Consider the following 21,531-nt stretch of genomic DNA (forward strand, 5'->3'; position numbering starts at 1 on the left):
TTATTAGAAATTAGTTCAGTTTATCTCTTGTTACTCACATCTATTAAAAATATGGATAAATTTATATTTTATTACCTTTTTATGTCTCTTTCCCTTCAAAACATAAAAAAAATTCAAAAATCAAGAGAAAATAAGATCTAAAAGGGTGGTCTGGTAAAAATTAAAATCTAACTTTTACATTTTCTTTTCATGTATCAACTTTTAAATCTTCTATTTTAACACATTAAAAAATATAAATTTGAGCTAAATTAATATGCTTGAAGCCTTTGTCCAACTCCAAATGAAAAATAACAAACCCATTAAACTGATGATATAATGGGACTAAGGCAGCAATCTCAACAGAGATTGGGATGAGCACGAGCTTTGATAAACAAAGGAAGAATCGATAGAAATGTTCATTGGAACAAGAAGATCAAAAACAAAAACAAAATGCTAGGAAAACTCTGAAAATTCTACACAACAAAGTCATGGTTATTTGTATTTATTAAAAAGAGCAGCGGATAACCACACTGCTCCTAAACAATAATATAAAAAAGGAGAGAGATATATTTCAGACCACCAAATGCGATTTTCAAACAACCCAGGATATAAAACCACATCTTATTAAAGAAATAAATTAGGAAAAACACTATTATTATTTTCGTAAGTACTACTGTTTACTTAAAAAAAAGAATAGGGATGCTTGTCTCACATTAGTTGTGTGTATCTAGTGTCCTCTGTTTGTAATCACAGTCTACAACTACAAAGGTTAGGCATTTTTGTAATTGTACTCTAGTTATGTAATATATTATAAACACAGTTCAAAACACTATTATTATTTTCGTATGTGTTCTAATAAGTATTAGTGTATTACTGTTTATTCAAAAAATTAGGAAAAACAAATAAATATACTAATAAATAAATAAGCAATTAAACTGAAAACCTTGCAGCAGGCAATACACTCAGCAACTGATCAAATGGCTTGAAAGGTTTCCCTAATGTGAATTCAATTTTTAATTGATCAACACCACTAAAGTCTGAAGCAAACGGGGCATAATGATATGGGTAAAACCATTGCCAGGAGCATACTCCGTAGTAGTACTAATGCATGACCCAGCAATCCCTTCAATATATTTTGAATCCGCATGTCTCCGAATTTTCAGACCACCAAGACATGAGACACCCAGGAAATCTAAACAGAACATGATGTAGTAGAACACATAAAAATAGAAAATCTAAAAGTTGGAACATGAAAAGAAGACGGAAAAGTTAGGTTTTAATTTTTACAAAACCTACCTTTTTGATCTTCTATTCCCTTGATTTTTGAGTTTTTTTTTTTTTTTTTTTAAATGTTTTGAGAGAAGAGAGATATAAAATGATAACAAAAATACAAATTTACGCTTATTTTTAATAGAGATGGGTAATGAGAGACAAACGAAGCTAATCTCAAATGAGTAAAGTGCCAATTTTTAAACTATAGGTAGACAAAAAAAATTTGGGCAAACCACATGTGGACAAAGTGTAATTTTTCCAAAATTTAAATTACAAATTGCAAGTTTTAGGGTTTGGCTTACCTACAGTACTTTTTTAACTGAAAATGTCATTTTGTTTTAAGTATACAATAGCAAATGATAGTGGGTTTTAATTTTCACATTTTACTTAGTTAGTGGATGATGTGACAATCTCTCATTAAAATAAAAGTAAATTCCTTTTTAAAAGGTACTGGAGGTAAGCCAAACCCCAAGTTTTATTTGTTTAAATTTAATTTATAGTTTCATCAAAAAAAAAAAAAAATTGATAGGCATAAAAAAAAATCAAAATGTTAATTCAGAGTGCGTGCTCCAGAGTTCAATTCTCATATAGTCATAATGCCCTTTTTTCCAAAAAATAAAATAAAACCGTTGCTTGAAATTTAATTCAGTCATGTAACTTTACTTTTATTTAATATATTCCTTTAAGTTTCAATTTTTTCCATTAGCCTTTTGTCAAAATTGTGCGTTGGCGACCCTTAAAAAAAAAGATCTAGTTTTGATTTTTGTCAAAATTGTGGGTTAGTGACCCTAAAAAAAGGATCTAGTTTTGATTTTTGTCGAAATTGTGTGTTGAGCCTTTATTTTTTCTAAAAATTATTATTATTAGTTTTTCATAATAATTAGGGTAAAATACTATTTTGATCTCTAAACTTTAAGAAAAGTTTGTTTTTCATCTGTAAACTTTAAAAAGTTATTTTTTTTTCATCCCTAAACTTTGTAAATAGTTTTTTCAATAGTTTAGAGAAAAAAAAATAGAGATGAAAAAATAACTTTTTTCAATAATTTATGGATGAAGAACAAATTTTAGTAAAGTTGAGGACATAAATAAAACGATTTCAATGATTAAGGGACGAATGATGAACTTTTCAATAGTTTAGGGACGAAAAATGAACTTCTTAAAATTTAAGAATGAAAAACAAACTTTTAAATTTTTAATAAAATTTAGAAACTAAAATAGTATTTTACTCTAAAAATTAATACAAAGCATTAATTAAAAAAAAAACGAAAAAAGGAAGAATTACACTTTATCACCCTAAACTATATCTCAAATTACACTTTGCACCATAAACTTTTCGAATGCATATTTTATACCCTAAACTATAACCTTTGTTACACTTTGCATCCTGACGTTAAGTTTGCCGTTAACTTGGATGGAAAAGTATGACATCATGTGAAATGACCAAATTTCCCTTATTCTCAATCCATTCAAAATAAAGAAAAAATTAAACTTTACCATCCTAAACTATACTCTTAATTACACATTGCACCCTAAACTTTATATGTTTATCCAAGTTAACAGCAAACTTAACATCAAGGTGCACAGTGTAACATGAGTCATAGTTTATGGTGCAAAGTGTAATATAGGGTATAGTTAGGATAGTAAAGTGTAATTTTCCCTTAAAAAAAGCATTAGTATTTATGAAAAATTAATAAAAATATTTTCTATAAAAATCAAAGGCTTAAATCGTATCTAAAAAAACTTAATATGTTTCTAAACAAAGTTCATATGCAAACTAGTGTAGAGAAATTTCTCCAAATTGGGTTAAGAAGTATTTATAAAGTTGACATACGTGCTTAACTCGACTATTCCAAAACCCAATCCCTCTCTCTCTCCGCTTGTCTGTCTCTAAGCAAGCAATCATATGATCTCTTTCAATAATCACCCTCTATTATAATTGAAAGTTAAGCTTTTTCTTTTTCTTCATTGCTTTTTTTTTTTTTTTTTAAATTCACATGCCGTATGGTGTGCATGCAGGAACGGAGCTAGATTATGAAGTTAGGGAGGGCAGTTTTACTATTAGTTGCATGTGGTGGCTTTAGCTTCCACCTCAATTGCTTAACAACTAATGTGTTTTTTTTTTTTTTTTTTTGTGTTTTTTATGTGGGCATCCAGGTATGGAAAAAATTATTTTGTTTAAAATTTTTTGGCGAAAATACAATTTTAGTCCCTACATTTTGGGGTTATAGTCAATTTGGTCCCTATATTTTGATAGCAGTCAATTTGGTCTCTGTTATTTTTAACTTGCAACCAATTTGGTCTCTACCATTAAATTGTTAACGGAAAATGTTTACATGTCAAATGGTTTGCATTGTTAGTGCACACTGGCTACAATAATAATTTAAAATCAAATAATTAAACATTAAAAAAGCCACCTTAGCATTTTAATAAGAATGAATAGGCCATGTCAAATAATAAAAAAACTGAAAAAATTAATTGGAAACAAATCAAATAAAATGAATTATAAAAAGAATCAATTTATTTTCTTTTCTTTTTGTAGCCATTCACTTTCTTAGCTACCAAACACTATACCCAGCAAGCAATATAGTAATCTGAAAACTTTGAAGCTTTATCGGTCCTTCGGTCTGCTTATTGAATAGTTTGAAAACTTTGAAGCTTTATCTGTGCTTCGGTGATTGGGATAAGCTAAAGGAATGAACACCATGCTTGAGAATTGTTCAGATCTGAAAGTTCAAACAACTGTTATTGTGATTGGAGGAGTGGGTTTGTTGTTGCATCGGTACTTGTGATTCATCATGACTCCCATTTGTTGAAGAAGAGAAAATATGAGTAGTCAATATTGTAACAATGAGATTTGTATAATATTAAACCTAAGTTGAGCTTTATAACACTAATATGATAATAACACGGATGCTTCTTGTTGGATCTATGATAACTGTGTGAATGTGTGATTTGTGCCTTGTTTCTTGCTTGCTGGGTATCATGTTTGGAAGTTAAGAAACTGCAAGAGTACAAAAGAAAAAAAATTGAAGTTTTTTTAAAAATCCATTTTCTTTGATTTTTTTTTTTCATTCAAATAATTTTTTCAGAATATGTTATCCAATGTGGCCTTTTTTCTTTCATTAAAATGTTTAGGTGGCGTTTTTAATGTTTAGTTATTTGATTTTATATTATTATTATAGCCACGTGTGCGCCAACATTGCAAATCATTTGCCATGTAGAAATTTTCCGTTAGTAATTTAATGCTAGGGACCAAATTGGTTGCAAGTTGAAAATAACAGGGACCAAATTGATTGCTACCAAAATGTAAAGACCAAATTGACAATGACCCAAAAATGTAAGGACCAAAATGGTGTTTTCGCCAAATTTTTTAAAGGGCCAAGTTGTTTGTTTTAGGTAAAATTGGTTGATTGAGTTTAATTGTTTTTAGGTTTACTATTGGTAATTTTTGTTGTTGAATAATTTTTTTGGGCTTGTTTATTTTGCTTTAGATTTTAGATTTGGCCTTTAAAATGAGGAAAATGCTAGAATTACAAACTTTTTTTTATAAATTATTAATGTGGTGAGTGGTTATTAGTAAATAAAAATGCGATGTAAGTGATGAGTCCAGATGCAAACCAATAAAAGTTTACTACCACAACAGTTTGTAAAAATGTTATAGAAAATTTTGTGGCTAAAGTAGTACTCCTAAAAGAATCAATGATAATATTAAGGGGGGCAAAGTGTGATTTTATAGAACAAAATTGCTAAAATTGGTGACTATGTATATATTAATTTTAAAAAAAAAAAAAAATTAGGGGGGGCCATTCCTAGTCCAAGTCTCCCTCCATCCCTGTGTGCGTGTGTCTGAGAAGTAATACTTAGGTATTTCCGGAGCACGGAAAATGATGTTTCCTCCTCTCATATTTATGGTAGGGTTCATTCATTAAATTCATGGCAAGGTCTATCATGAATGTAAGAGAAATGAACACCATTTCTCCATGTTTCGGGAACACCTAAGAATTTTCTATATCTGGGTCCCGATTGAATGGAAAAAGGAAAAAGAGAAGACAAGATAGGGTGGTAGTGTGTAAAGCTAAAAGGCTAGCTATAAATTGAAACAATGCAACACTCAATAAAGTTGAGATGAGTTGTGCACTTGTGCGTGTGTGTGTTGGGGAACTTAATAAATTATAAAATTAGGATTTGTTTTGACAATAATATTTTCTAAAAAATAAATCATTTTTCAAAATATATTTTCTATAAAATTATTTTATTTTCTTATATTTGGTAGCAACCTTAAATGAATTGAAAAATAATTTCCAAACTACTCTTATTTAGTTTGATATGAGATAGAGTTATTTTTCAAAAAAATTTAGTGGGAAACATCCTCTAAAAATAAGTCATACTTTTTCTGTTGATCAAAGATAATCTTCCTTTGACTAATTTATTTTTGATGTTACCAAACACTGAAAAACACAAAAAATTATCTTTACACAAGATTTTATATCGAAACGAACAAAGCTAAAGTATTAATAAATCTCCTCTCAATTCTCACCTTGTTTGGACAATGGAGTTTATTTCATTCCTCTAAAAATTTTTACCGTAAACCTAAAATTTTCAATGTAGATTGTAGAAACTAAATTCATCTAAAATTTAACTATAAGCATTGTCAGTGAATATCAATAGGGCAAAAATTTCTTAGATTCTCATTTTAAAATTCAGTCATAGAGCAACTTTAACAGCTTCAAATCACAGCATTAAAGCACCTTTTATTTTGTTCTTCATAAGAAAATCCAGCCTTTTCTCATATGAGGTGAAGACTAAACGTAGTCCCACCAAATTAAAGAACTCAAATATCAAATTGGACAACGAAAACTGAGGACACAAAATTAGACAAAGACCTATTATTCACAATTTCGCATCCCCTGTTTTGAGTCAAGTTAACACGTCTTGTTCTTTCTAAAAGCTACATATTCCGTTTCGGTAATTTGGCAGTGACCAGGCTATAAGTTATTAAACATCACAGCTGGTTTGTCTTTTCCCTCCAAAAAAAACAATGCTTCACAGCGTGTGGCAAAGGACAGAGCAACTTCGTGGTGACCAGCTGTGAATTACCGTTTAAATTTCTTTTCTAAAATGGTAATAAATACTGGAGTAAAATTTAATTCATAGTTTCATAAAAAATATTTAATTCAGAGTGCGTGCATTAGAGTTCAATTCTCATATGGTCATAATGCCCCTTTCTTTTTTCCAAAAAATAAAATAAAACCTTTACTTAAAATTTAATTCAGTCCTGTAACTTTACTTTCATTTAGTATAGTCCTTCAAGTTTTAATATTATTCAATTCAATATTTTCTATTAGCCTTTTTGTCAAAATTGTGTGTTGGTGATCCTAAAAAAACAGATCCAGTTTTGATTTTCATCAAAATTGTGTGTCAGTAATCCTAAAAAAATGATCTAGTTTTGATTTTGTCAAAATTGTGTGTTGAGCCTTGATTTTTTCTAAATTTTTTTTTTAATTTTTCATAAAAATTAGGGTAAAATACTATTTTGATTCCTAAATTTTAAGAAAAGTTTGTTTTTCGTCCGTCAACTTTAAAAAGTTATTTTTTCATCCCTAAATTTTGTAGTTTGTAAAGAGTTTATTCAGTAGTAGAGAGACAAAAATAAGGATGAAAAAATAATTTTTTCAATAGTTTAGGGATAAAAACAAACTTTTAGTAAAGTTTATGGACATAAATAAAACGTTTTCAATAGTTTAGGAACGAAAAATGAATTTCTTAAAGTTTAAAGATGAAAAACAAACTTTTAGTAAAATTTAGAGACTAAAATAGTATTCTATCCTAAAAATTAATACAAAGCATTAATTATAAAAATGGAAGAATTATACTTTACCACCCTAAACTATATCGCATATTACACTTTGCACCCTAAACTTTTCGAATACATATTTTACACCATAAACTATGACTCTTGTTACACTTTGCACCTCGACATTAAGTTTATCGTTAACTTGGATGGAAAAGTATGACATCATGTGAAATGACCCAATTGCCCTTTTTCTCAATCCATTAAAAACAAAGAAGAAATTATACTTTACCACCCTAAACTATACTCTTAATTACACTTTGCGCTCTAAACTTTATATTTCCATCCAAGTTAATGGCAAACTTAGCGTCGGGATGCAAAGTGTAATAAGAGTCATAGTTTAGAGTGCAAAACATGCATTCAAAAAGTTTAGGATGCAAAGCGTAATCTAGGATAGTAAAGTGTAATTTCCCCTAAAAAAAACATTAATATTTATGAAAAATTAATAAAAATATTTTCTAAAAAAATAAAGGCTCAAATCATATCTTGAAAAATTTAATATGTATCTAAACAAATTTTATATGCAGACTAGTGTACAGAAATTTCTCCAAATTGGGTTAGGAAGTATTTTATAAAGTTGACATATGTGCTTAACCCGAGTATACCAAAACCCAATTCCTCTCTTTCCACCTGTATGTCTCTAAGTAAGCAATCATATGATCTCTTTCAATAATCACCCTCTGTTATAATTGAGATTTAAGTCTTTACTTTTTCTTCATTGCTATTCTTTTTTAAATTGACATGTCGTATGGTGTGCATGTGTTTGAGGAATAATACTTAAGTACTCCCGGAGCATGGAGAATGGTGCTCCCTCTTCTCACATTCACGGTGAATTCTGTAGGTGCAAAGGAGAGCACGCCACGACCGAGTGGACCGTGACGAAGAAAAATGGAATAGCCACCTAGTTTAGGTCTAGGAACCATATTGGGCCTTTTGGGCCAATCACTTACATACATGAGTCCACATACCAGATTATGAGTATGGAGTTTGAGTACGACTTGGGAAAGTGTTAGGCACCCAAGACCGTCCAGCTTGTGGGCTAGTCTCCATTATGTGTTGCTAGGTCATATTTAATTAAAGAGTTTATTAAGAGAGCCCTAATCCTTAGCCTAAACATACATCATGCATTTAAGGAAAATAAAACATACAACACGTTAAAGATCACATCACAATATAAAAGAAAATAAATAAACACAATAAAAAAAAAATTAAACATGGCAAGTTGACAATTAAATAAAACACACAAGGAAAGAATATCAAATAAACTAAACATGGAAAAAATACTAAAAGAAACGTGGAAAATAATTAAACATAAATAATCAACCTAATCATAGTCAAACATAATCAAATTACATGTGAAAAATGAAGTATAAACATAGTAGAGAAGGAAGTCCTGTACAGACTATGTAGAAAAATTTTCTTGTTTTTGCCAACACAATGCAAGGTGAATATGAAAATTAGCATAATACTTGAACACTTACAAATGGGATGACAAAATAGGTCTAAACTATCAACCTTAGCAAATTAAATCCTTAAAGTTCGAAATCAAAAACCTCATGAAACGATGTCAGATTTAGTTCCTATTATGCAATTAGTGGATTAATTAAGGAGTAGGCATTGTTATTTCGAAGCATTTTACTAAATAGTAACAAAAATTGTTTCCTTTATTATATCTATTTATTTACTAAACAAAGAAGTTGAGCTAGGAAAGTATCCCCCCAATGTAATTCTCTAATTATATCCAATTTTTAGTCTGATTTGCAACATATGTTATTTATTTGATTTTTAAATGTCACATGTCTTACACTCAAATAAAAATTTGAGAGAATTGAAGGATTCAATGGGAGGGGGATCTCATCCAAAAATTAGCACTCAAAAAATTTATGACCCGGAGGGGTGAGAGGGGAGTAAAGTAGAGTGGGCTAAAACTAGGCTAATTTTTAAGCCAATTCCACTCTACTCTATTCTACTCTTCCTCCCTCCTCCTCAATCCAAATGGAAACAACATAACAACTTTTTTATTGCTTTCTTATCATCTAAAGAGGAATTAAAGAAAAATTTAAAAATGAATTATAAAAAATAAAAATAAAAAACTGAGAATTCATACAAAGCATTGCTTAAGAGAAGAGAGGACCTTGTGGATGCAGATATCAACAGAGAGGCTTGAACAATTCATTGCAAAAAAACTTTTGGTTTTAAGAGGAAAATTAGAGAGATGTGTGCTCGGTAGAGAGAGACTGTCGCATTAGGTTGGTAGGTGACAACTGACAAATCTATAATGAGATACTATTTGTAATTTAATTTTGGATGATAAAAAAACAGCAGAATTTTTTATATATAAATTTATCATTTTTATTTCAATTATAATTTAATTGAGGTTCAGAGTTCAGTCAAGCACAAAGGTAGTCTAGTTTCAACTAGACCAAAGTTTGGATCACCCAATACACAATTGAGCTGAACAATTTTGCATCTTTACTATGGATTACATATATTATTCGTGATTGGTAAATCTAAAGGCGTGCCTTCTATTCTATGCTGATAAATGCAGGGTGTTGGCACAAACGCAAAAGCCATTGGAAGGAAAAGAAAGCCGAAGTCGCCGATTTGACAGCACGTATGGTTGGGCTAAACAATCAAGTCTAATAAGTGGCTAGCCACTTTCAAGAAGTGATTGGTCTAATTGTAAAGAACCTAAATGAAAAATGCTAATAGCATCCTGGCTCATATTTAGAACCCTAGACATCATTTTTACAGCTTAATCACTTTTAGCCTAAAACTACTGATTAGTGAAATATAAGTGATTAACCAATTCCATATATCAAACACAAAACTACTATGAACTAAACAAAGTAAATAACAAAATGGAAATAAGGTAAATAAAAGCAAACCAACACTAAACAAAGAAGTGTTTAAGAAGAGGGAAACTTGAGGCTCGGGTGAAAAAACCTCTCCCCGACCATACTATTAGAAATCTCCACTAGATAAATAGTTGCAATACAATAGACATCATGAACCTTTCCAACCCATAAACCTAAAGTACTTGAGCCCCCCAAACCCCAACTAGCAGCCAACTAATCCGGATTTTTTCTCCACCAGGCTTGCAAGAGACACCTCCATTGAACCACCAATGGACAACCACTAATAAGATTGAATTTGTGATGGTTTTCTATATTTCCACAACTTCATCTCACAATGATCTGTGTGTTTGAGATGAAGTAAATAAAAATCTCTCTCAAATGATGAGAACGATGGAGAAGAGAGGATGAAAGTTTCATGCCTCAAAACTAAAAGCTCTCTCTTTTCTTAAAGGTGGCTAGATAGATGATAAGAATGATGTGTAGAGATTAAGTTATACCATGATCATTCCCTCTTGTCATATTCAACATACATAGAATGTGTATTAAAAATTTTACAATGGACAAAAAAATATCAAAAAACATAGCTGTTTGATCGTGCAGTTTGCGACCTTGTCACAATCTGGACTTGCGAGTTGAGCAAGTTGCCTGAGGTCGCAAGTTGACCCAGAATGCAGTTTTCACAAAGATCACAGGGCTTAAGTACTTTTTTACTCCAAATACAATTAAGCCTAGAAACATTAAAATGGCACAAAAAATAGTAAAATACACAAATTTGTCATTGAATAGAGCCAATTAAAAACATGGACTTTACAATCTCCTCATTTAGCTATTTTGTGACAAAACACACCTATACAAACTCTAAACTTAAATGTGAGTCAAAAACCTAGGAACAACAAATGACTCACACTTAATTGTAATGACTATAGCAAAACTTGAACTTAAAACTAATGAACTTAAGGCAAGTAGGATAAAGTAAGAAATAAGAAACAAATACAATATGATCAAGTTGATATGAATAATATGCATGAATGCGACTTGATCAAACAAACAACCATTTAAAAATGGCTACAGTGATCAAAACACCAAGTAGTGATCATCTGAACATGCAAGCAATTAAGCACACAAGCACAAGATAATTGCATGTCCAACATTAAAGAACAGTGTAATGGAAATAGTTTAGCATAATATAAAGTCTTAAATCCAAAACACCACACAAGTCAAATAGGCCTAAACACGGCCATAAGTACAAACCAACAAACAGAGTTATAAAGATAACCATAAGTAAAGACTACATAAAAACAGTAATGCGAATAAAATAAGTTACAACAAAAAGAAACGGGTGAGATTTGGTGTAGGCCGTGTAGCTAATCAATCTTCTCACCACCTTGAGCAATCCCTCTTAAGTATAAAAAGTCAGTTTGTACTGCTCTCCCCCTTTTTAGCAGAATAGGCAAAGAGGGCCCTCAAATCCTATAGTCCTCCGTAGGAGGTGAAGGAGGAGGTGGAGACAGAACATGTAGAAACTGCTCGATCCCATCAACCCGAGTCAAGACCGTCAAATCAGTGTACATGTCAACAAAGAGAGAATCCATATGGGAGAAACCCGATGCAATCTGAATCAATAGCTCTTCAAACTTTGCTTGAATATCAGGCATATCGAACGAAGGAGGGGCACCCTCTTCTAACATCCTGTCAATCTCTGCATCAAGGTCAACATTGGCACCACCAAATCCAGGGGCCTCCTGGTGACTAGAAGAACCTTTCTCTTTATTCTTCTCAATCTGTACACGGATCCTTGCAAGAATGGAGCTGCTAATCGGTCCAACACGGGGAAGAGATGTGTACGGATCAAGACGGTTCACCGAAAAATAGCCACAAATATTGAGCACGAGAGGGGGAAACAGTAAGCCACTACTGGAAGAAGTCTGGGACCCTTGTTGACAAAAACAATGATAGATGTGGTAGCAAATGTCAATGGAGGCGCCCTTGATAACATCATAGATTGAATGACTGGAGTTGAGATTTGCCAAATGATCAATAGGATATAGATTGGTGCCCATGATGGTGGGCAAAGCCTTATTCTCAACCGAGAAACCTCTAGTCATTATAAAACTAAGTCCAGGTTGACACCGTCCACCAAGGAACGATGCAACATAATCAATATTGTGGAGAAGACAAGTCTCGTAGGCTTGAGTCTCAATTCTTGGAAGAAGACTAATAACCAATGATACAAGATATGTTGCCTGGTGTGAGTTCAAAACAAACACCTCCAGCATAGCATAAAAGACTCTCATCAGTACCTATGAGATTTGCATAGAACTCTCAAACTAAATTTGCTGTGTATCTAGACTTGGAAAAAATGAAATAAACCTTTCTCAATGCTGAAGAGAGCTTAGTGGAAAGAGCAGATGCATATATCACAATACAAGCTACAGCACTAACTAATAACTTCTTCTGGGCTTGACGAGATTACTATTTCTTAATTCAAATAAAATCATCCTAGTCTTCCTAGTGGCATAAGATTGATAAGTTGGAAAATTACCTAATTGCCTTGAACAACTATATTTGGTAATCATATTGATATCTTTTCTAGGTATGAAATATTATGGTAAAGTACGGTCAGTCTCGGATCTGCACAGCAGAGTGAGGTCAAACACCCAGCTTCTCCATCCCTAATATGGAAAGCCAAAGAGGCGTTATAAGTTTTAGTTCCATTTGGTGGAGGAAACGTTAATTCCCCCCTTAAATTTGGGTCCTGTGTCTTACCTATAAAATAAAATAAAATAAAAGCAAGGGAAAATTGGTCAAAACAAACCGAGTGGCAGGTATGCTGCTTAAACCAAATTATTAATAAGATATGAAAAATCACCTAAAAGAAGCTTGTTCTACTTCAATTCTACAGATCTTGCTCCATTTCTCATCAGCAAGAGGAATCATGCTTCATTCTAGCATTCGCTATCAGCTCATGGACGAATAAAAACCAAATGAAATGCAAACAAGCTTGGCCTCCCTTCACAATAACACAACTAAAACCCAGTGGGTTATAGCATCATTGTGAAACATACATAACATGGTCAACTTTCTAAGCTTTACATAACCATCTTTACAGAACTAGGATGCAAAACAAACAAATCATAGGGCAGCTAGAAATACACATTAGAATAGGAAACATTAATTCGAAACAAATTATATACACTACCAAATTCATCAAATACCATTGTCAATTGCCACACAATCTCTCTCTCTCTCGCTCTCTCTGTGAACAATAAAACAACTCTTTATATTCTAAAATGAGTTAATCAAAAGGAAAATCCAATGCAGAATAGAATTATGAATAAAAATTGGTAAAGCTGTGAAGGGGACAACCAACCATGCCAACTCTACTTAAGCTTGACAATAATAGCTCTTCTATCGTAGTATACTCAAGTAGTATTCAATTCCCTATCATTTTATCCATCAGTAGAGGGTCATATTAGCAATATCATTCAAATGAGTTAACCAAGTCAACTAAGATCACACCTGACGGCAAATACAAAACAATTCATTGTACCTAAATATCTCCACACCTAATTGTTTAAGAAAACTGTTTATTCTTATTTAGATGAAAGAGCACATTTTTCTAGACAATGCTTTCCTCTAAACCAATTTGAAGGGATGTCCTTCAACTTAATATGTGGTTATCAGATGATCCTTCATGTGCATTTTGATTACACTTTCTTAAACAAGTTATATGACTTAATAGGACATGTGAATAATTGTTTGAATTTTCACGTATTATATTGGAGAATTCTATTATGTTTTCATTATGTAAATGGTGAGTGTCTTTTTAAACTAGCTGATGATGATGACAGGGGACAATGGTGATGACAACATAACAAGAACAAGATGCACGCAAGCATCAAACTGATTGGCTTATTTCAAATTAGTATATTACACTCCGCAACACATCTTTATTTTTTATTGGTAGAGAAGGCTAATACTAACAGAAATTACTCGCCATTGTTAACAAGTACAATTCTGGAGACGTATCAACAAAATAACATATATCAACCCTAGAGAGGGGATTAGAAAAAACATCATCAGCTTGACAATGAGCCAATCAAGCCAAAGCATCAACACTTTAGTTAGCCTCCTAAACATATACAATATCTTTTTACAAGAGATTTGGTGGAAGAGACACTTGTAATCATCAATGAGGGCAAATTAACCAAGATTAGTTTTCACCGAACCATTTACAAAGGACCATCACTAGAGCATCTAATTCTACAACCAAACTAGTGAACCTCAAAGAGAGCACAAGATATAAACCATCACTTTTTTGCCCACAATTCAACCACAACACTAGAAGTTATGCCTCCTAGAAAACCCATAGATCCAATTACCACAATAATCCCGTTGTAGGCCCCCTCAAGTAGCCAGATCAAGACTGCCCAACACCAAAAATTTGCATTCAACTTAATCGAGATCCAAATGAATCAACAAACTTCCGTAGACATCTCTAAGTGATTAGATTTGGCATTCCCTAAAAGAGCATACTCTACGCACAGAGTGGAGACAAAATAGATCGAGAAGAAGCTCAAAAGACTAAATTGTTTCTGTCAAGCTAAAGACTCCAAATCCATGGGAGACAAAAATTTCCAATGCACATCTTCTTTATGCTTTATGACCTTTACAGAAAGATCTGCTCTAATTTGACTACACCTATTGTCATCTTCGTGCTTTTTTAAGGAAACATGAATTACAATATCATACTTGACCTTCGAGTGCTTCCAAGGTCAGTGGCTCCAATAAGAACCTTAGTTAAGCCTCAGTTGATTTGTGTTGTTCTTGGTTTTTTTTTTTTTTGAAATTCAATAGTTACAACTTACAACTGGGGGAGGTGGGGATTTAAAAGCCAGTTCTCCTAATAAGGTAGAACATATTGTGGCATTACACTACAAGGCTCTTGGCAGTTGATTTGTGTTTCTAGCCTGCCTTTGGGTTAAATCTTTTATTTTCAGGCAATGAACCAAAGACACCTCAAGTCTCTTCAATATGAATTAAAATCTTCCACAGTTAACCACCACCAAGGCTACACCCCAAAATTTGAATTATTTCCATCCAGCCACGAACAAGAACTCTTATGCTATGTTTGGAGGGTGAGGAGAGTAAAGGAAAGTAGAGAAGAGGAGAGTAGTGGGGAGGATAGTAGAGAAAAATTGTTATCCTCCACCTTGTTTAAATGTTTTTAAAATTAAGTAAAAGAGAGAGAAATAATTAGCATTTTCATAGTTTGCAATTTTGTTAATATGATAAGAGAATTTAGTAATTTATTTGGTCAAGCAGTTCTATCTCCTACTCTCCCTCCCTCTACTCTCCATCCATCCAAACAAGCTTCTTAAATGACAGCCCAGGATTTTTCTTCTAAACACTTAACACAACAAACCAAATGGTCAAAGCCACAAACAACCCAGATTAAGCCTAATTACATTACAACAACTTCAACCAAAGTAACAAATGAGAATTCCAAACTGGGCTGCAATTTCATTTCAATGACTTAAAACAAAGGATGTTTTAACACTACAATCACATGGAAACAAAGAGTACAAATGGTCCTAACTCCTAAGAACATTAAAAAGCTTCCCTACAAGCCACATACAGATAGGAAATTACATACAGTGACACAAAAGACTGAATTTGTTTTAACACATTAAGCTTTCTTAGGCGATTTAGTGGCCCTGGCTGGAGACTTGGGCTCCTTTGTGGCCGCCTTCTCGGTCTTCTTCGGAAGAAGGACAGGGTTGATGTTGGGAAGTACTCCTCCATGTGCAATCGTCACACCTGCAAGAAGCTTTCCAAGCTCTTCATCATTCCTCACGGCTAGCAACACATGCCTTGGTATAATCCTGTTTTTCTTGTTGTCTCTTGCAGCATTTCCAGCCAATTCCAAAACCTAAACCAAAAAAAACAATATTCTTAAAAGTGAACAAGAAAACTAATTTACACGTTAAGACCAATACACACAAATCATAAGTTTAAGCAAACATATAGCAAATGTAACAAATTCATTAACCTATGCCGTCATCATTGCTTTATATCATCAGACCAAAACACCAATCGGTTTTTTAAGTTGAACAGAAATTGAACCCCAAATCTCTTATTCAACGACAAAAAACTTTACTAATTGAACTAACTAAAACCCGCAACAAATTCATTACTTGAGACTACAGTAATGCAAGATCTAACAGAATCATAGTTCAGACAACCAAACAAATAAACTAATTTAAATGTTTGGTTCTAATTAAAACCCACAAATGAACATTAAATTAGCTTCAAATTCTTAAGTTCCGAAAGTTTGAAAACCTAAATTACATCTCCATTACAAGTTCTACCTTTTTTCATATTCTTTATAACTAAATCAAGTAGAAGCAACTAAATCAAGTAGAAACCCTAAATAGTCAAAAGCAACAAAAAATTTTGGTTACCTCAGCAGCTAAGTACTCGAGCACGGCGGCGAGGTAAACCGGAGCACCGGTACCGACACGCTGAGCGTAACGGCCTTTCTTCAAGTACCGGCCGATCCGACCGACTGGGAACTGTAGACCGGCTTTGACGGACCGGGAGACGGGTTTCTTCTTTGGGCCGCCGCCTTTTCTTCCTCCAGCTCCTCTCTTCACTTTTCCACCTGTATCCATGAAAAAATCACACAAAAAGAATTTTCTCGAGAAACAAACAGGGAGTTAGGGAAAGAGTGTTTGGACTGGAAGTGGGAAATGGAAATGGAAATTGTGTGAGCGAGCGGTATGGTTGGGTGGGTGAGATTTAATACGGACTCGGCGAGAACCATGGTCTGTGGTTGGGGGAATCTGGACTGTTGAATCTGGGTCTAATTGACGGTTGTGAAGTGATGAAGTGGCGATCCGTGTGAAGTGGGATGGACCAATGAGGTAAGGACGTGGGTTTAGATATATCAAAGACCAATTTTACTATTTGGACCCTATAATATGGGAGTATCTTTGCTTGTGTTTGGGGTTGACATGGTCTATTGAGATTCACGAAAGTTAATTTCATATATGTCGATCAATAGTCATAGTTGGTTTTGTTGTAGTAATTGTAAAAAAAAAAAAAATGTGTAATTATATAAATATATATATATATATATTTGTGGGGCCAGAGAATTTGTGGTCACGACTCACTTTACATTAGGGCCCAAGACCCAAGCCGAGGAGACCTATTGCCGAAGACGCATAATGAAAGCCCCACCGATCTCACGCTCAGCATCCCATAGGAAACCTAAAGAAAAATGACGAGCTCAGTGCAGGGGCAGGGCAGGTGAAAAATCTGTCAATGTTGTGATAAATAATTCTGCGTCTGACAGGTTCATGCTCTTGACCATGCTATTCAACCTTTACGTCTATTTCCCAACCACTCTAGGTATGGGCTGATAGGACAAGTCTCCATCCCAGCAAATGAAACTTACACGTGGAAATTAAAAGGAACGTAACTACTAGTATAAAAGGAAAGAAGAACCAAGGGAGAGGAAAAAAAAAAAAGAACACTAAGCTCCTCGGATGGGGTCAGATGACAAAAACCCCATAGGTCGCACTGAAGGAAGGTTTTGTCAGTCACGTCAGGTCTACCCTCATATGAACTTCCATAAAAATCACGACCAAACCGCTGTCCAGTGATCAAGGTCAAGTCTTTCAAGCCCACACTCTACAAATTATATTGTTCGGGCCCTTTACGTACGAGCCCAATGTCATTCTTAAGTCATTAATAATCGTGTCCTTACAATTGGCGCCGTTTGTGAGAAGGCTTGCGCGTTGGCACAGGTGGTGGCGGAGTCAAGCCTCTGTCAAACAAGGGTCTGCGAAAACTCCTCCATTTCCAGCAACACGCTGTTGTTGTCCCGACATAAATGTCCGCCAAGGGCTACACCTCACAGTGTCAATGGCACGGGCAGCTCTAGGGGCTTCCAACATCAAGCTAATGCCCCCCACCTTGGTCGAGGGGCTAATCCTCGAAAAAAAAAATGATATAAAAGAAAAACTACAAGTTTTGGACAGAATCAAGGTCTTGTATAGTCCTCGGACTCAAACCTATGGGAAAACCAACTACTTAAAAGAAAAATTACAAGTTTTGGACAGAACCAAGACCTTGTATGGTTTTCGGACTCAAGCCTATGGGGAAACCAACTATTTAAAAGAAAAACTACAAGTTTTGGACAGAACCAAGGCCTTGTATGGTCCTCGGACTCAAGCCTATGGGGAAACCAACTACTTATAGAAAAAACTACAAGTTTTGGACAGAACCAAGGCATTGTATGGTCCTCGGACTTAAGCCTATGGGAAAACCAACTACTTAGATGAAAAATACTGAATTTTGGACACAACCCGGACATTGTATAGTCCCCGGACTCTGTCCCATGGAGGGGTTACCCATTAATAATTGGGTTAATCCCTAGACCGAATGAAAGTCCCGATTTATCCTCGGATCCTCAATACCAAGGGAACTAATGCAAATGTGTTGGGGCCCGCTACAACCATACCTCAGTCCTCGGATCAGAGGTTAGATGTTATCAAAAACACGGCCAAAGTTCCTCACTACTCGGCAACCCTCTCGGATGGTTTATTTTGGGTTTCTCATTCTCGGACGACTACCTCACGCGCATTACGGATCACTCAGCTGTTATCTCAGTTAGTCTCATAAGTTTAATCTACTGTGGGTTGGTATTATTATATTTGATAGTCTCTATAAGTTCAAATTAATAGCTTTTTGTTACAAGGTTTCCTGCCCCAAGTATCGTTAAATAAAAATACACATGAAATATATCCATTCACAAAGTAATTACTGTAGAAAAGAAAAATATTTAGAATGAAACAGAATCATGTTTTATTAAGACAAAGAACTAGTACAACGTACAACGTACAATGAAGGAGCTTAAGTAAGCCTATACTAAAAGCTAACTACATAAGCAAAGAGAAAAGATACAGAGGAGAGAAGAAGAAGCAAAAGAAGAGCTGTAGAGAAGAAAGATGCAACAGTTCCAAAATGTTGTCTAAGGAAACCATTTCTCAATACTTTTACATGCCCATAACTCAGGCGGCAAAAGAACTTAACGTGGGATTAACACTTTTGAAGAAAAGGTGCAGGGAGCTGGGTATTCGTAGGTGGCCACACAGGAAGTTGATGGCCTCCCTATTAGCAACGCTCGCGATAGAACAGATGGTGTTGATGACGGAAAATTCCACTGCTGTCGCATCAAAAATCTGACGCGACCAGTACCTGCTTCGGATTTTGACTGAAAGAGGCGGAGGAATCGCTCCCATCTCGTGAAAGCGGAGAGCTATCTCGAGTCTCTGTCTTCCCTGCCCTGACCGTGCCATCCTAAGACTCGGAGAGACCCAATGCTTCTGGAGCAGGTGTGGTTCATTCACCCGCATTCGTGCCTCAAACATATTACTCTAAGGTTTGATTGCACTGGAGACGAAGACTAGGAGCACAGCTGAAGGATTAAGAATTTGAAGGGGCCAAAAGGGTTTTGTACGTAAAGGGAGTAACCTCCTATCCTGCTTCTTATATAGAGGGCAAGTTGGAGGCATTTAATCTACGTAGGTTCCTAAGAAATGCTACGGACGAGACAGTTTTTGCTCAACTCCCAACGCCGTCTGCAACCATAAGATTTGGATAGCCTCGTGAAGGGGACATATTAATGACGCGCCTCGAGCACTGAAACGTCAAGGACGCCGCGTGAGTAAATCTAGGGAGATGTCTCATAATCCGGCGCGCCTCCTATGCAAATAGAGAAACCCCAATATTAATGAAGTGCAGAGCTGGGCAAGCCATGGTTTGGGCCCGACATCACCAAAACCCTCTTTCCCAACCACGAGGTCGGGCAGTAGAATTTTGAGGGGCTATTATGGGGCCGGAGAATTTGTGGTTCCAGCCCACTTTACATTAGGGCCCAAGACCCAAGCCGAGGAGACCTATTGCCGAGGACGCATAATGAAAGCCCTAAAGAGGCCTAAGGATGTGGCCGAGAACGATCTCACGCTCAGCATCCCATAGGACACCTAAAGAAAAAGGACGAGCTCAGTGCAGGGGCAGGACAGGTGAAAAAGTTGTCAATGTTGTGATAAAGAACTCTACGTCTGACAGGTCCATGCTCTTGACCATGCTATTCAACCTTTACGTCTATTTCCCAACCACTCTAGGTATGGGCTGATAGGACAAGTCTCCATTCCAGCAAGTGAAACTTACACGTGGACATTAAAAGGAACGTAACTACTAGTATAAAAGGAAAGAAGAACCAAGGGAGAGGAAAAAAAAAAGAACACTAAGCTCCTCGGACAGGGTCAGAGGACAAAAACCCCATAGGTCGCACTGAAGGAAAGTTTTGTCAGTCACGCCAAGTCCACCCTCATATGAACTTCCATAAAAACCACAACTAGACCGCTATCCAGTGACCAAGGTCAAGCCTTTCAAGCCCACACTCTACAAATTATATTGTTCGGGTCCTTTACGTACGAGCCCAATGTCATTTTTGGGTCGTTAATAATCGTGTCCTTACAATATTTGTTTTTGTTTTTGAGTAGGATATATATATATATATATATTTGTTGAAGGAACAATTAGATTTATTATATAATTGCATTTAGAAGAAAAAAAAATTAAAAATTGTGTGACAAACCACAAAATTAATTATTTTTTATAGAGACAAAAGAAAAACTAAATGAGTTGAAACACGACGTACTCCAAAAGTTATAGGTACAATCCACGGTCCATAAAATTTGTACTTTTTAATTTCCTTTATAAGTAAGGAGTGGAATATTATAAGGTTTTATTTTGAGGGTAAAATACAAAAATTACTGCTATGGTATGAATTAATGCGAGTTATCATTCAAACTTTTCAAAAATATATAATTTATCCCCTACGTACAAATAATACTTAATATTGTTTGAAAGTATCCCACTCTTTTAAGTTCTTTGTTTTCTTCTTATAGCTTGTTTTGACTATATAATAGTGACTATATATTATGTACATGAGGGGGTATTCGAGCAGCCAATGGTAAATACATAATAACCAGATATAGAGAATGAAACACAAACAACAAACTTTTAAAAATAGTGTTAAGTAATGTTTATGGTTGGGGAGTAAATTGGATCTTTTTAAAAGTTTTAGGTATTGCATAGCATTAGTCCAAACCTTAAGAGTAGTTTTTTTTTTTTTTTTTTTTTTCATTTTATTCTTTTATTTTATATCAATTTTGTTTGGAATCGTATTAAAATCAATTTTAGCCTATATTCATTTTCACCTTTAAAAAATCTATTCTTCAAGGAATGTGCATGTAACTAAAGAAAGATATATTATTCTTGTTCAATTTTGTTATACCAAACACTTCTTTAAAAATATATAAATATATATATATATATATATATTGTATGCTGCAATTAAATAGGTTTATTTAATTTCAGCGTACAGATCCTTGTAATATTGAAGGTGATTGTCTCCATGTTATCAAGGCTTTGCAGCGTACAGATCCTTGTAATATGTTGTTTGGGCATATCATTGATGAGACTAAGAGGATGGGT

At 34.3% G+C, this 21,531-nt stretch overlaps 1 protein-coding gene across 1 annotated transcript; it reads right to left on the reverse strand.

Annotated features, from left to right (window-relative positions):
- Positions 1-15,452: 15,452 nt before the first annotated feature.
- LOC115992599 (histone H2A) lies at positions 15,453-16,745 on the reverse strand. The gene is made up of 2 exons (XM_031116823.1): positions 16,425-16,745; positions 15,453-15,892 (listed from the first exon to the last, which is right to left on the reverse strand). Exons 1-2 carry the CDS (start codon positions 16,632-16,634, stop codon positions 15,650-15,652), a joined length of 453 nt encoding a protein of 150 aa, XP_030972683.1. The 5' UTR covers positions 16,635-16,745; the 3' UTR covers positions 15,453-15,649.
- Between the last annotated feature and the right edge of the window lie 4,786 nt (positions 16,746-21,531).

The sequence above is a fragment of the Quercus lobata genome, chromosome 5 (assembly GCF_001633185.2).
Source record: "Quercus lobata isolate SW786 chromosome 5, ValleyOak3.0 Primary Assembly, whole genome shotgun sequence".
NCBI classification, from domain to species: Eukaryota; Viridiplantae; Streptophyta; class Magnoliopsida; order Fagales; family Fagaceae; genus Quercus; species Quercus lobata.